Source organism: Armigeres subalbatus, chromosome 2, assembly GCF_024139115.2.
Source record: "Armigeres subalbatus isolate Guangzhou_Male chromosome 2, GZ_Asu_2, whole genome shotgun sequence".
In the NCBI taxonomy this organism is placed as follows: Eukaryota; Metazoa; Arthropoda; class Insecta; order Diptera; family Culicidae; genus Armigeres; species Armigeres subalbatus.
In genome coordinates, this window is record NC_085140.1 from 92,338,822 (window position 1) to 92,355,372 (window position 16,551).

Genomic DNA, 16,551 nt, shown 5'->3' on the forward strand with positions numbered 1-16,551 from the left:
GCTTCTAGCTGATAAAATTAGACTCCATACAATAATGCCATCCCTACATGAATGATCATAACGATTTAGTAAATTATTTTGTAATAACTACCAAAATTAAAATTATTTTTCAAAGTGTACGTTATAACGGGGAAAAATGTACGCTATATCGAGTGACGTTATATCGAGTATACGTTATATCGGGGGTACGTTATATCGAAGATTACCTGTATAACTTCTATCAAGTTGTATCACCATCTGCAGTGGGTGGGTGGCCAAACTAAAAACATCGAACACAGTAAACATTCGCTAATTATGGTTTGTTCCTTTGAGGGTTTGTTAACTGAGTGAAACTTAATTAAAATGCAGCCGAACTTCAAAATGTTATGTCAAACAATTTTGGCACCTAAATTTTATTTGTTTGATGTGGAAAGCCAACAACTTTAACGCTTGTCAGCTTGTAATTTCATATTGAAGGTTATGACACTTTTAAAAACTTCTAAGGTGTCAAACGGGAATTTTCTTAAGTAGACAGGTGCTATTGTGAACCGTGCTGCAATCAGCCTACAAGCCCCCAATCACCATGATCGTATGCAAGTCTCACTCTCTGTCTCTCGTGGCACAGACCGCGCGCTCCAAGAAGCCCGTGTGGCTCCGATTAAAATTTGTCTACTCCTTCGTCCGCCACGCCACGCCGGGGACGATCCACAGAGCTAGCATGCATTTTTCCAAGCCTGAACCCCCAAGCGTACGCCGTTTGGCGCAGATCTCGCAGAGGCGTAGGAATTCTATAAAATAGTCAGTTGGGCAAAACTGAACGGCAGTACCGAGTTTGATGTGCATCGAGCAGCATTATAATCATAAAGAACGAGTTAAATTCGAAAACGGATTTTCGAGTGTGATAAAAAAAACGAAAACCCTGGAGAAAAAATAGGAAGCTGGTTACAGTTCTTTACGTAATAAGTGTTCAACCGCGAAAATTGAGTGCTTCGTTCGCAAAGGTTAGTTCGCATTAAGGACTAAAATCTGCATACTGTTCAGTGGGGGGAGGAGTGTGACGAACTTGGTGAATGTGGTACACAGTGACTAGTCTTGGTTGGATTATGCAAGGCTTGTTTGGCTCGAGCAAGGATTGCTGACCGAAAACCCGACCGCAACGCCAACCAACAGGGCGCGCAGTGCAGTAGCATCGATGAAGTGCGCACATTTTCTTAAAAAACTAGGACATGGCTCTCGATGATCGCATCGATTGCATAACCACGTGCTGGTTTATTTGCGGCGAGACAGTTTTGTCCTCCCACCTGGACCCAGAAGTGTGTCAACATGCGCCGCCGTGTTTTCGGTTGAATGCTCGCCGGAGTGGCTGAAGGGGTTATATCATGATGGCCCAAGACTAGATCAACCGACATCTTTGGTCCGTAGGAAAGGGCATCATCGAGTTGTGCGATGTCCGCTGTGGTGGTGGTCTTAGCAAAGGGAAAACTCTCACGAACATTGCAATTGGAATATACATTTCGAGCAGCGCCGAGGGTTTATGGTGCTATTGTTTGTAAACCCAGGGACGGAAGTGGGACGGTTATGCTTCGTTCGCTTAGTGATTTAACTTGCAAAGGAGTTTAAAGCATCTCGTTGTAGCAGGTGCTTTGTTCGGGTTGCTTTGAGATACAGCAGTGTAAATTATTGACGATAATATCTGCACGAGTGACTTTGCCTTTGTGAATGAAAGTGAAAGGAAGTGATGCACTGCTGCTAATATGCGATTCCAATCATAATATTTTGTAGCATGTATATTTTTGCAGGCATGCTGCTTTTCATATGTATTTAATTGAATGTTGTGTTATCTCCGTGACCTCAGACAATTAGTTGAAATAAATTATGCCAAGAACACTAAATAAATTTAATTTTGAAATATTTTGCTATCTTATTAATTTGCATAGCAAGTCTCAGAAGACAAGTTCTGTGTTTTTGTTAAACGTTCTTTATTTTATTTGTTTTGGAATTTAAAAGCCGAATTCCACTTTTGCGCCTTAGACAAAATCGACAAAAAATGTCCACCAAGAAATTGAGCACCTTCGAATTTTTAATTTATTATTATAGAAACATACTCCAATATTACTCGTGAGTGCATTCCAAAATCAGATGTACTCGTTGCATTTCGTCATTAGAAACATCACTCTAATAAATATAGTGTTTCCATTTCATAGAAGTTTGTACTTTAATTAAAATACGATTAAATATGTCATATTTGTTTGCAATTTCAAAGCTGGACTATACAACCTATAGAATATTTATGGTTCACCGCTCTCATTGATGTCTTTTGAGTAAACGGTAAAACACGATTACGGGGTATTTTTTATAGCTTATACAGTGCTAGACATTCGTTTAGCCGCACCCAACATTGTCTTTGTAGTTTGAAAAATAAGTTAATTTTTAGGTTACTTTTGTTGATTTGGGATACAACTGATTTATTCTTTTCTATTCATAGCCCAAGAAAATAAAATACATCAAATTAAATTCATATAATCAAAAAAACAAAAAAAAATGGGCTGGAAGTTCGTTTAGCCAAACCATTGAAATTTTAGAATAAAATATTATTATGGAACTAGCGGGCTTGGTAGTCATATGGCTACTACATCTGCCTCATACGCAGGAGGTCGTGGGTTCAATCCCAGGTCCGTTCCATTCTCCTACTTTGTATCTTTCTCTTTATTTCTCATGTTCTAGCAATCGCTAGAACTGGAAATGGACTTCCATACCGTTTCCATTACTATTCCTATACCTTCAACTTGAGTATTCTATCAGTAATCTGCTAGAATTGGAAATGAACTATAGAGCTCGTTTCCTACATCCAATTAGAAATTCCATCAGTTACCTTCTCCTATCTATCACATTGGCAGCTCGTTAACCAAGACGGACCTCTGCTTCTCCAACCTAACCCAGAAATTCCAACAAATTCCGCATGAACTCGTGGCAAGTGCAGAGGTATATTCGGCTTGCAGTGGGCGAGTGATTGCATCATCATTTCCTCTCCCTTCCCTACATTGACTTGCATTCTGAAGTGGCAGGCGCCAGTATGACCTAACAAATGAGATCACCAGTACTTGTACATTGAAGATGTGTGCTAGTCCCAAGCAAACATCTGTTGGTTTCCTGTGCAAGAACAGCTGATCTGGTCATAATGGAGTAGCAACTACGAGCAGTCAATCAAGCTCAAGCTCAAGCTAAAATATTATTATAGAACAAATTTAGAAATTATTCCATAACTAGTACTTCGTATGGCCTCCTCCATTTCAAATAATCCGATTTGGCATTGAATCGGATAGCTTCTGTAGTGTGGCCACTGTCTTTAGGCTGGACACACTGTCAAATTGCCGTCCATTTTCGTATGCTTGCCCAGCTCAGATGCCTCAGATATTCCCGATAGGATTGCAGTCAGGACTCCATGCCGGCCATCCAAGCAGTAGAATGTTTTTTTTTTTCGCTAAACCATGTCTTAAACCGCTTGGAAACATGGATCGACGCGTTGTCCTGTTGAAAAATTACGTCTTCTGATGCCTCGTTCTCCATGTGTCCGACCCAAACATCCTTCAGCAGATCCAAACATTCCGGGGTTCATTCTTGTAGATATGGAAGCTTGGCGTGATATGAAAAGGCTCCCCATTCCTGCAAACTTTTACGCCCAAAGTTTAGAGCTGACGACCTACTTTTGGTTTAGATCATGCCAATAAGGCAATCCATTAGACAGTTACGATCAGCTGACGGTTTCTGTTTACCTTAATTTTTTGACTTATTAGTGCTGTCCAATGAGGAGCTCGAAGTAGCTCGAAGTTCGTCCCAAGATTTTTTTATGTATAGGAGGTTATACGACTTCGTTAGTTGATGGGAATAACCAGCGCAGGGGGAAAAAGTTCATTTTCAGTGCAAAACGTAAACAAACCAGCATAAATTCCATACACAAATCCAAGATGGCTGAGTTGGGGATATTGACAAGTCAGAATACCCCTCAATAAATTCATCCTGGTTTGTCCCATCCCTCTCATGTCCATTTGTTAACAAAAAAGAACGAGGAGGAAGGGAACAACTTCGAGCTACTTCGAGCTGCTCATTGGACAGCATTATTCTGACCGGTCTGACAGAACAATCCAAAGAAATTGATAAGCGCGGTTTACACCAGAAGTAAGTTGCCTTCAACTGCATACACACTTTGTTTTGATTTTGATTGTCAGTCCCATCGCTGAATGTCCTCATGAGTAGCCTAATGGTCCAATGCACCGAGTTCATCATTGACGTTTGAGCGGTGTGCTGTTTACTAAGAATAAATTCTTTTTCATTAAGGTCACTCCTGACAAAATCCAAGTTTCAAAGTGCTCGCGTTTTCGGGGGCACACCACTCGATACAGAAGCAACGCACAACTGTCATTTTTATTTTTTCACGCATGCTGCGACGCAGCAAAGCTGAATCAACAAGAATGACAGTTGCCCGCCGCCTCCGTATCGAGTGGTGTGCCCCCGAAAACGCGAGCACTTTGAAACTTGGATTCTGTCATGAGTGACCTTAATCGAGTTCATTTAAGTGTTCATTTTTAGTGAACAGCGCACCACTCAAACGTCATTGTGTTCATTCGATGCTTTAGACCATAGCAGCTATGGGGAGATGCATCGAATGAACACAATGACGTTTAAGCGGTGCGCTGTTTACTAAAAATGAACACTCTTTCATACATCGAGTTCATTCAAAATGAATTTCGGCACCGCTCAAACGTCAAATAATGAACCTATGCACTGCCCCATAGACCTGTGCAGCGGTTCATCGAATTCACTCACCCGATGGATTTTGACATTTGAGCGGGTCGTCTTCTCGAACAAAAGTTCATTTTGCGTTCATTATGCGACCCGCTCAAACGTCATAATTTCTTGGGGGAGTTCATTTTGCGTTAGTCTACATCACTTCGGTCCGTCCAGATTTTTTTTTTGTTTATTTGAAAAAAAAACAAAGATTTGTCACTTTCCATTCCATGCAAATATTTTCTCGCGAATTTGAAACAGTTCTTATGGGACTTCGTCAATTTCGGCTTACTCATCAGATTCGCCCATTTCATGGCCAGTTCGTCCAAAAGACATCCAACTTACGACCTGGATTGGGATGCCCGGGTAGCCTGCTCGTTGGATCTTTGGCCTTCCTTAGCTGCGTGGTTCTGGAAGCTGCCTCTTGGTTCTGCTTCAATCCTGGCTGGCGATCTTTTGATCCATGCTTTTACGTCTGCCGAGGAAACAGATGTCATTTCCTGGCACCCCGCAGTGCCTTGGAATCCAGGCAACAACTTGTTAACTGCTGAATGACCTGGAATCATGTTTCGAATGGTCTTTGCAGCGCCTCGATAGCTCTGGCCGAATCAATGAGGACAACGACCGGTTTGTCGGAGGGAGTGATACCGACAATGGACAGAGCTGCGGTTTCCGATGAAAGACATTGCTTGTTCAGGAAGACTATCCGACATCGTTGGGTTGTTCCCTGTAATGCCTAAGCCGACTCCATCTCTCGAAAGCTCACCGTCAGTGTAGCGGAGCTCATGGTTCCTAAATTTGATGTTTAGCAGGTCGGTGACCGATCTTCATAGAGCTTCTGTGATATCCCCTCTTTTAAAGCAACTCGCATTAGAGCTGTTCATGCTGGCTGCTTCGGGCAGGCAACCTCAGCAGGTGTGGAGGGTAGAAAAACCAGAAGCTATGCAGATATACTAAGGTTAAAGAGTGTGGAGAGTATGCTGATAAGTTCCCGAGATGCTTCACAATTTAACATCAGCCCGTACAGCATCCTGCTGTCAATCAACGCATGGCCAATAGCATGCAGTGGCATTTCTTCTATGTGGTGGTTTTAACAAGGTTAATCCTCTATCTGCAGTCGACTCTGACCGATTTGAAATGTTGGATGTACGACAATCCTCAGTCGATGTAGACTCCAAGGACCTTAACGAGTTTCCGGTTTGGGATCGGCTGCTCGTTACGCTTGCCAGCACGAATGCCCGCGGACATTTTCTCCGACCGACATGGCGAAATCAAACTACGAGGCGATGAACTGCACAAACCGCTGCCTGTTTTTGGAAACGCGTTCACGCCGGAGTATCTCCGACGAGCACAAGCAATACCCAACAAACATTGGAAGCCAATACAGCTATTCAACGAAAAATAGTCTTCTCCAGCTACAAAACCAGATTATTCAGTTAAAATTGTTTCCTAGGTATGTCGTCCGTGTATGATCTTCTTGAAGAGAGCTCCTGGGAAGATTGGCATGTTTCCCTTGGTCGAAGCCACTTTGGAGTACGTCTCCAACTCCGGAGAAATACGTTTTGCCTACGGCTAACCAACCAGGTCGTCGAGCCTTTGATACACATGAAGTTGGTGAGATAAGCCGGTAATCAGCGGTATCGCGGAAGGAGATACTGTTTTTAGGGATCGGAATAACGTGGCTGAGCCGCCACTCGTCGGAAAAAGTTTGACTGGCTGATTTACTTGATTTAGCAAATTGAGAAATACTATTTCGTTCTGACTTGACTTGATTTACCAAATTGAGAAATACTATTTCGTTCAATTACCAACAAAGGGCTTCGCGTCCTAGCCATGAACTGAGCTGATGGATAGATAGACCAGCGGCGACAAAGACGAACGTACTTCAACGCGTGTCGAAGGTTGCTATCGAACGACTCCCAGTCGGCGGCATCATAACGCCACCACGGCCTCTTGGAAGTGGTGGGTGGAAAGGCGTTGACAGTGACTTAAATTAAGAAATGGTTGCTCCCATAGCCCAAGCAACCAGAAGTTCAGATTTTACTTAAATTTACTCTTAACCGAACTAATTGGTTCACTATGGTTCACATCAAGTTCCAAGTATGCTTAACGGAACTTTAAAGTTCACTTTTACGCTCCCACCATACAAAAATTACTTAAAATGAGAGCTGATTAGGCCAAAATAGCCCTTCTTATCCGAACTTCTGGTTGCTTGGGAGAGGTCTGAGGAGACCTCTCACTTTAATACGGGAAGGATGGGCTAGCTAATGGTGGTCACGTCTATGGAGGTAGCAGAATGTAAAAAGGTGGGTGAACCATCGTTGAGCTCCTGAAAAGCTTCGAGTTGGGCACCACCACGGGGGTCCGACCTTGTACCTCCCCAGGACGGGTGCTGAGCATTCATATCTCCCAAGAGAAGAAGGGAAGAAGGGATCTCACTAATGATGTCACTCATCTTTTGTTTCATGGCGGGAAATATTTCACAGGGAAGGTAGACATTTACCATGCTAATAGCAATGCTGTATTGTAGACGAACTCCAACGACTGGGAGGTCTTCGCTAAACTGAAGAACATCAAAAGGAATCTTCCGGAGGAGGCCGTGAAAACCCATTTGTATTTGCCTCCAGCGAAACGACCCATGGAGACTGGGGAGATGCGGTCGACCTCCTGGAGGGCTATAATCAGGCCCGAACTATCGTTTGGCAACGGTTTCAGGTTGTTCCAAAAGCCGATAAGGAAGACAAAGTTCGATAACCAGTAGAAATGTGGAATCTAAAAAGAGATATGAGTATTGCCTAGATCCGTACCCGACGCAGTTAGGGGCGATGATGACGGTGTATCAGTAGCTTTGCCCTGATCAGAAGGGAAGAGAGCGCATTGGGAGTCGAATTGGATACCCTCGAGGATACCCGGGAACAGTACTGGTAATTTTCGTGACTGTGATGTGAAAGCGAAAACAGTTGCATTTTCATTTTCAAGAGACCAAATGAAAATGTAGCCGTCTACCGGTCACCTGTCACTTTACAAGCAGTCATGATGGGAATGTTGCTTTGTTTTGAAATATTAATTTCTAAATAGTTTCAATAAATCTGTGCAAATAACGATGACTAGTCGATAAAATGATTGCATTGTTTTTGATTTTCGAGTAAGAAGTAACATTATTGAAGAAGAAACAGCTTGTTTACAATAGTTTGATGCGCTTTCATGAAATAAAAATCCGTGAAAATTTAGCAGAATTCCTTTCATTGTTTTTGTTTTCTATGAAAGCGGGAGAGAATAAAATGTAAATATCGCGTGACCTCTCTCAATGAAAATGAAAATCTCAGTACTTCCCGGGAAGGTACTGTTGTAGACAGGAGACAGGACCAACAAAAGGAGGAGGATTACATTTGGCGGAATACTGGCAGTAGTATGACCTATCAATTGGGTTGGAGAGTCTGCGGAGCTCGGAATGCTAGAGCTGTAAGAACTTATAACCTGTGGTGGGGGGCCCGGAAGGCCCGGAAAGCGTCCGAAGAACCTTACCTCCATTTCAAAAGGAAAGCCTGTGTTAGTGCATTGCTACTGGAAACGATATCTGTATCCACAGTCGGCTCTCTACATCTCGATGTTCTCTATCTCAATACCACTACCTATGTCGATTGTTTTCCCGGTTCCTTCAATCTACATATATTTTTGCTTTCTACATCTCAACAACCTCTCTATCCTGATTCTCTCTATCTTGATGTGTTCTGATCATATCTTGTTCTGGATTCTTTCTCCTTATGTCGATATGTTCTAATTTTCAGGCTACTAAACCATCTTTGGACAATAACAGACATGTCAACAACAATGAATGACTTTTGTTTTGTCCTCGCTTCAATAGCAACGAGCTTTTTTGGATCTAGTACCCATTTCAATTTTCCTTCCATTCCTCGATCTCTCCCTATCTCGACGGTCCCTTTAATACCGAGATGTGGAGAGGCAAATATTAATGCTGCCGTAATTTAGCAACGTGACGTTTGTTTCCTTAATCGACAACATATTTTTTCTATATTTCTATGAAATTTATGTAATCATAAACTTGTAAATTGACGTATACTTGCCAGAAAACGGCAGCTCGGAAAGAATGTTTTTTTTTTTAATGAGAGGGGATGTACCGTAGCATAGATCAGGCTTCACCATGGTAAGTTATGTTTTTACATGCTAAGCCTGACTTACTAAAAAATGTGTCTAATCCGACTCATCATCGTTGAGGATGCCATTTTTTAAAAAACATAAATATTTCACATTCGTTACGTTGAAGGTGTTAGATTCTGCACATACCAAATATTTTACGAGGTATATTTAATTTCAAAAATCTTACTTTAGATGCTTTCCGGCTTACTGTAAGCGTGTTCAAAAAATCATTTTGCATTCTACACGGCTGAAATAGTTAAGAAGTAGAGAATAAATGGAAGAAGCTCCTACATTGTCAGTTCCACCGAATGTTAGTAGGTGAAGAATATTTGGAAAGTACAAACAAAGGAAGGGACAGGTCTGGCATTAAACCCGTAATGAATACTTTTGATTGAATAGCTCGAATGAAACTTATTACATTACATTTAAAGAACGGATAAGCAATCAGGCGTTTTTATTGTCTTTCTGATTTGTTTAAAAAAAAAACAGTACAGGCGACATTCTTGAGTTAAATTTCTCTTTGTAGAGGCGATATTAAGTAAGGGGATTCGGTAATTCGAACAAAAATTCAATTAAAACTGCGTCTTTTTCCAAATTATAATCAAATATTACTCAAAACTAACAGTTCCCTAATTACCAAATAACCCTGCTCACATAGCAAGATTATTTTTGACAGGCATCGAATTGTTTATGACAGATGTCTTATTAACACAAAAAATTCAAAATAAACGAATTAAAGTAACCTGCTCAATCTTACATAACCAAACTATTGCAAACAAATTTAGAAGTCAACACTCATTGACCTAATTTCCCATATCGGCTTACTCGTGACATAACATTGTTGAATCCTGATAAACCACTTCGCCTAAAACTGCCGCTAAATTTGCTGATCTCAGACTTGTTGCAACTGCGGTGGTTCCCTATCTCAACGTAACTCCACCCACAAGGCTAACAAACTTTTTCGCATCAACAGAAAAAAAACCAAAACTGAAAAAAAACACTCTCAGTTTCATTAGCACCGATCACACAAAGCCAAAGACCTTCCCAGCAGCAGCAACGGTGCACTGCTAACGATGACGCACCTTCCTACGCTGAATAAACTCGCCCAACAGCCCCGCGCGCGCGATTTTGGAGGTCACCAAAATCAGCGCGCGCACACACGCCCAATCACGCAGCTGCTGACGGTCTCTCTCGGTCTCCTCTCCACACCATATTCGCCACGCAAATAAATAAAACAAATCCCTCGGAGTGAAGTTTGTTTACATTTTTTTCGCATCGCTATGATGCAATTCTCCATCTGAGCAGTGGCCCCAATAATGGCGCCCACAAAGTGTCAGCCTGAGTGCGCACGTCACCTCAGTATGGTGACAAACAATGAAGCTTTTGACCACCACCATCATCACCGGCATTTCTTTTAAGGCACACACTAACGGTTGGATGTCACGCTTCGGGGAGCCTTATTTTGCCAATGCTTAAATCTCTTAGGGTCCCAACTAACACATAATAGCATTGATGAGGCACGATTGATCTGTGCGAAACAATCGCCATTGTTTTCCGCGACAAGTTTCGCGAAGAGATGTTTCCGCTCTTCTGCGCCGCAAGTAAAAGTGAAAGATGGCTGTTTTGTTGGACTAATGCTGGCGCCTTAGTACCGAGCTCTTCCTGGTTCGCTTGTCAGTTTGTAGGCTGCAAAACTGGTTTTTGCGCACATCAGGTCGTCCAATACTGTGTCAGCCCAGCTGAATGCACCGACATGGCATGGGATGCTGGAGAACGCGGGTATAGGGTATTGATTGCAGCAATCCATCTTACCTTATTAAGGCGAAGACAAACCAAAGTTAGAGCATAAATTTGAAGAATGTGAATTTAGGAAGTATATTCAGAAATAGGGTAAATAAAATTCGCCGTAGGTACGATGATTTAGCGAAGCACCCTATAAAACCATTGAGCCAAGTAGAGGAGGCTATTAACTCATTTGTGTGAGTCAGCCACTCAAGTTTTCTTCGAGTCTGTTTTGATTCCATTCGAAGAAGCGAATGACCGCGTGATGCTTTGAAAATCGTATGGCCAATGGTATCTGAAGTGGATGCAAACCGAATCAAGCGCACTGGGGCTTGGTTAGATAACCAGACCTCGAAAATTGGGGTGCAAACAAGCATGTGAATGTGTCAATTATCCAAAACTGGGTCAGTGTGAAGGAATTATAAACTATGTTCAGCCGTTCGTTGAACTTTGAAATATGATGAACTGATCGGTATTTTACAATCGTTTTTGTTGAGCTTCCCTATACTGACCGATCTTTCCTTGACTTCTCGTTTACAGATACATTATGAATCTCATAACCACCGCCACGCTGGTGGTGTTGTTGGCCGTAACGGCCATCAACGCCGACGAATGGAACTGGCTGAACAATGGAGAGTCCTTCATGGAAGAATTGATCCGCGAAAAACGACAGGACGGCGGTCAAAATGTTACAGAAGTTGCCGATGACGACATCATCAACTACATACTCGACAGCGGTCGCCAGGGTCGCAGTTTGGAAGGCTTCGACGAAATCTATACCGATCCATCAGTAATGCAAGCCATCCAGAACTCCGACGATGCTGAAGCACGAAACATCATCAAAGAAAAACTCTGCGCACTCGGACTGATGCAGTGCGATGGAGAACTTGTCGATGGTAGACGCCCCTACCTCAATCCACAGAATCTGATCTACGCTCAACCCGTGGCGCTGAAACCTGTTGGTCGACCAATCGCTACCATTCCTATCCGTGGCCCACCTGGTCCTCCTCCTCAAGGTCCTCAGTACGCCTCGAAACCACCATCCCAAAAACCACACCAGGGTCCTTATGGACCACCCCAACCTATGCCCATTCTTCCTAATCGCCCCCAACAGAAAGTAGGATTTGCATCCCAACAGCCACCCTACGGTGGTCCGAATTCCTTCAACGGTGGTTCCTCATTCAGTGGATCCTACTCCAGCCAGTCCGGATCCTATCCTCCCTATCCCCCGAAACCTCTAGGCCCAATCTACGAAGGAAGCGATATCCCATACGAATTCGAAACCCCCAACAAACCACCAGGCGTAATCATCGGCGATGGTCCAACCGTCTTGAAAACTCCACCAGTTGAACAACACATCCATCATCACTACCATCATATCGAGGGAGGAAAAGATGAAAAAACTGTCGTCGTTAACAATCCCATCCCATTATCTTCAGCAGTGATCACTGGTTCGGCTGTTGGTGGTAGCTCATCCTCCAGCAATAGCCTGTACTCATCCGGTGTGTATGGAAACTCCGGAAGTTCCCTATCTGGTTTTAGCCCTGTTGGTGGTAAGGACTTTGATTATCAGGACCTGAAAGGATCCATCAGCAACAATAACTATGGACAGTACGAGAACTATGCTTCGCAATCCAAGCCCGTTAGTGGATCCAACAACTACTACAACCAAGGACCTGCTACATTTGGCAGCTCTAGCAATACTGTCTATGGATCGTACGCGGTAGATAATGCAGGAAGCGGATCCAGTAACAATAACTACAACGGATTGAGCACCAGTAACTATCAATCAAACCAAGGAGGATTCCACTCATCCAATCCGAACCTGTACAAAAAAGAACTCAATGTCAAAGGACCTGCCAACGGTTTGAACAGCTACAGCAGTGACTACAGCAAGTACAGCCAGCAATACAACGGACAGTACAGCAACACCAACGGCCAGTTCAACCAAAACCAGTACTCAATCAACAACGGACAATATAACGGCAACAATGCTCAATACAGTGGAAACAACGGCCTCAGCAATCGTAACGAAGATTGCGTTTGCGTTCCGTACGATCAGTGCCCAGCCCAAGATGTCGTTGGTCGCCGGGATGATCTGATTCTTCCTCTGGATCCACGCAACCTCAAGACCGACATCCAAGCCGATACAGAGCAAGTTGTTATCACCGATGGAAAAGGAGTCATGACCATTGTTCAAGCGCCAAAGAATTTCACTGCCGAGGCTCGTTCGGCCAATGTTACGGAACCAGTTAAGAAGATTACTAAGCGGGAAGCTACCGCCTCTGCAAAGACGGACAAGAGTGATGACAAAGCAAACATCGAACCGGTAAGTCCCCATTCTTTCTCCAATTCACTAACTACAGCTCAAAATTCCAAATCTAATCAAAATTCTGGCCTTTACTAACCTCTACACCTAACCTTAATACCGTAATCTATTTGCTGAAATAGATGTTACCTGTACCATTTGCTTTGTACGTATCAACGTTGTGAAGTTGACCAAACCGGACACTGGACCTAAACAAAAAACACCTCTAAAACAAACACTAAAACAATACATTCTGACATAAGCTTTGGCTTCGCTCACAAAAAAAAACACAATCGAATTGGACTAAGCACCATGCCGTTGAACTGTTGAAAGCCTCTTCAGCGATTCAACAGCCACCCACGCTCACGACCGCAACTGTCTAAAAACTACCATGTTTACTTGTATTGTTTTAGCGTTTGTTGGGAGGTGGCCACGGTGGTGATGGAGGAGGTGGAAAGAAAGTTGTTCCTACCTTTGGGGTGTCCTTTGGTCTACCGTATCCCTCATACCCGTTGAATCCTTATGGACCCAATCCCGCCGGGAATCCCTATTTTGGATCCATTGGTGCCAACGGTCTCAATCTGGGTTTGGTCAACGTGAATCCTCTGTTTTCCCTTCAAGTCACGAAGGATGAATACGGCGACAAGGTCGTGAAGCCACTTGTCAACCTTCACGTGACTCCTACTGAACACATAGTTCACAAAGTGGGACACTTGTTGTCAGCTAAAAAGCAAAACATCCTGCACGTTTTTAATCAGCACGATCACATTCACAACCACTATGGTTATCCTCCACCACCTCCAATCTATCGTCCTCCACATGGACCACCCTTTGTCCACGGGCCACCACCTTCTTTCGGTCCCGCTGGTCCAGAGCTTATCTTCACTAAACCTCCGGGACCTGTCTTTAACGGTCCTGGACCATTATATCCTCATCCTCCCGGCCCTATAATTAGCCGACCACCAGTTCCCCCCTTTATTCCAAGTGGTCCACCACAACCTCCGTTCTACGGCCCCAGACCTCCTTTCTACCGTGATGCAGCTTCTTCCTCTGATGTAGAACTAGACTACAATCCTAGCGATATCGGAAGAGCTTCAAATGTTTCTTTCCCTCAGCAACAACAACCAATCGGTAACTTCCACTACCAGTCGGTGTATCCCCAGAACCAACCAGACTCCCTAAATCAGAATAGAGTACACTACGGTAGACAGTATCAAAACTATCAAGATAGTAACGAAAGACTTCCACCTACCCAGAACATTCCAACACCAGCTCCGGGACACTCCGAAGGTAGTAACACCGTTAGCTTTCCACGTAGTCGGCGATCCACCGACGTTCCGGCTCCGGATCAACTGGAACCATCGGAATCGGTCAGAGAAATTGACTCACAGGCGGTACCAAGTGAACAGATAGAGGTACAGGAAAAGTCTATTTCAGCAGAGAAGGTAAGTGCGTACACTAACCCTCTGTAATGCTGCTTTGATCCATTTTCGTAACATACAACTGCTTTAAAACTCATTCGCATTAATCAAACATTCAAAAACCTACCCCACAGCGTCAGGCATACTACGGAGCTCGCCCACAGCCACAGCAATGCCCGGCTCGCAGCGTTTGCTGTCGCCGCCCAGCTTACCGTCCCCCACAACCTCCGACTCACGCCAATCTGGGTAAATGTGGCGTTCGCAACGCTCAGGGCATCAACGGTCGCATCAAGAATCCAGTCTACGTCGATGGGGACAGTGAGTTCGGCGAGTACCCATGGCAGGTCGCCATCCTGAAGAAGGACCCCAAGGAATCGGTTTACGTTTGCGGAGGAACTTTAATTGATAACCAGTACATCATCACCGCTGCCCATTGTGTCAAAACGTAAGATCCCTTATCCATCTTGTTTGCACTATTGTTCTAACTCTATTTGTTTCTCTCAAAACACAGCTACAACGGCTTCGATCTCCGTGCGCGACTTGGTGAATGGGACGTTAACCATGACGTTGAATTCTATCCGTACATCGAACGCGATGTGATCTCTGTGCAGGTCCACCCCGAGTACTACGCGGGTACGCTTGACAACGATTTGGCCATTCTGAAGATGGATCGTCCTGTGGACTTCACTGGAACTCCGCACATTTCTCCTGCTTGTCTACCCGACAAATTCACCGATTTCTCCGGACAGCGCTGCTGGACAACCGGTTGGGGTAAGGACGCCTTCGGTGATTACGGCAAGTACCAGAACATCCTCAAGGAAGTCGACGTTCCAATCGTGAACCACCACCAGTGTCAGAACCAACTCCGCCAGACGCGTCTCGGATATAGCTACAATTTGAACCCTGGATTCATCTGTGCCGGTGGTGAGGAAGGCAAGGATGCCTGCAAGGGTGACGGAGGTGGCCCATTGGTTTGCGATCGCAACGGAAGCTGGCAAGTTGTGGGCATCGTGTCCTGGGGTATCGGTTGCGGAAAGGCTAACGTCCCCGGGGTCTACGTGAAGGTTGCGCATTACCTGGACTGGATCAACCAGGTTCGCGGACGGTTCTAAGCCAGACTGTTTGTGAATCGTGTTAGGGGATGTAGTATTTATTGATGACTAATATTTATTGCGTAAGCCGAAAGCAAGCGAGAACTTAACCAGTGATACTCGAAAAAGATTAGAATGACGATTCTTCTTATGTAGATAGAAATTTATAAACGATAATAACCTTCAGCAACGGTAGTGACGAAAGTCACGACTCTAAAAACGATTGCTGGAGTTAAAGTGTACGATGCTATGTGAAAGCATTTTCTCCTTAGATGACTCTTTTTGTATGTAGTTTCTGTAGATTTGTAAAACTAGGAATCTAAGAGACGAATAAATTATTCTATTTATTCTGGTAATCAAGAAACTTCAGATGTTCTAATATCCGAACATACAATTGTGCATACTTTCATTTGATTTACTAAAACAGGAAGCGGTGAGCGACAATTGGCGTTCGGAAAGCGTATTGAGTTCTTCAGATGCATAAAAGTTTGCTCAAAGTATTTTTAATGATTTTTGCAAATCGATTAATTACCACTTTATTTTAAATCCAACCTTCCACGCTCGGTAATTAAAGCCAATCGGGGTGTAAAAATAAAGCGTTGACTGTACTTTTTGATACTAAGAACGGACTTGTAATATTCGTAGGGCAATGAAGGAATGCGAAGATCGGCTTCGCCAACACGGACCATGACCATGTCATGTGACTTCATGGTCTTGGAGAAATGTATGAAAACGATCCCACGTAAAGTAGCCTCAAACTTCGGGAATTTGGTCCGCGGATTTTTGCCCCATTTTCCTCACACTTGCGTGGTGTGTTACGGTGTACGATCTACCACGGTCACATTGTCAGCTACAGGCATATCCTAACTTAGGATATGCCTGTATAGCTGACAATGTGACCGTTCCTAACCCAAAGAATACCTTCCCAATATCCTACTCCAGGGATGCCAGATATACAGACATGACTGTATTTATACAGACTTTTGGTCTTGCATACAGACATCATGCAGATTACAGACATTATACA

The 16,551-nt window shown here is 43.7% G+C and overlaps 1 protein-coding gene across 4 annotated transcripts; it reads left to right on the forward strand.

Annotated features, from left to right (window-relative positions):
- The first annotated feature begins 804 nt into the window (after nucleotides 1–804).
- On the forward strand, nucleotides 805–15,888 carry LOC134209965 (uncharacterized). 4 transcript variants are annotated; one of them, XM_062685981.1, is made up of 6 exons: nucleotides 805–980; nucleotides 11,245–13,033; nucleotides 14,128–14,205; nucleotides 14,269–14,457; nucleotides 14,568–14,878; nucleotides 14,945–15,888. In XM_062685981.1, exons 2-6 carry the CDS (start codon nucleotides 11,252–11,254, stop codon nucleotides 15,543–15,545), a joined length of 2,961 nt encoding a protein of 986 aa, XP_062541965.1. In that variant the 5' UTR covers nucleotides 805–980; nucleotides 11,245–11,251; the 3' UTR covers nucleotides 15,546–15,888. The 4 variants fall into 4 exon arrangements, with proteins under 4 accessions (XP_062541965.1, XP_062541964.1, XP_062541966.1 ...); XM_062685980.1 differs by having other exon boundaries at nucleotides 13,426–14,457; XM_062685982.1 differs by lacking the exon at nucleotides 14,128–14,205.
- The last annotated feature ends 663 nt before the right edge of the window (nucleotides 15,889–16,551 follow it).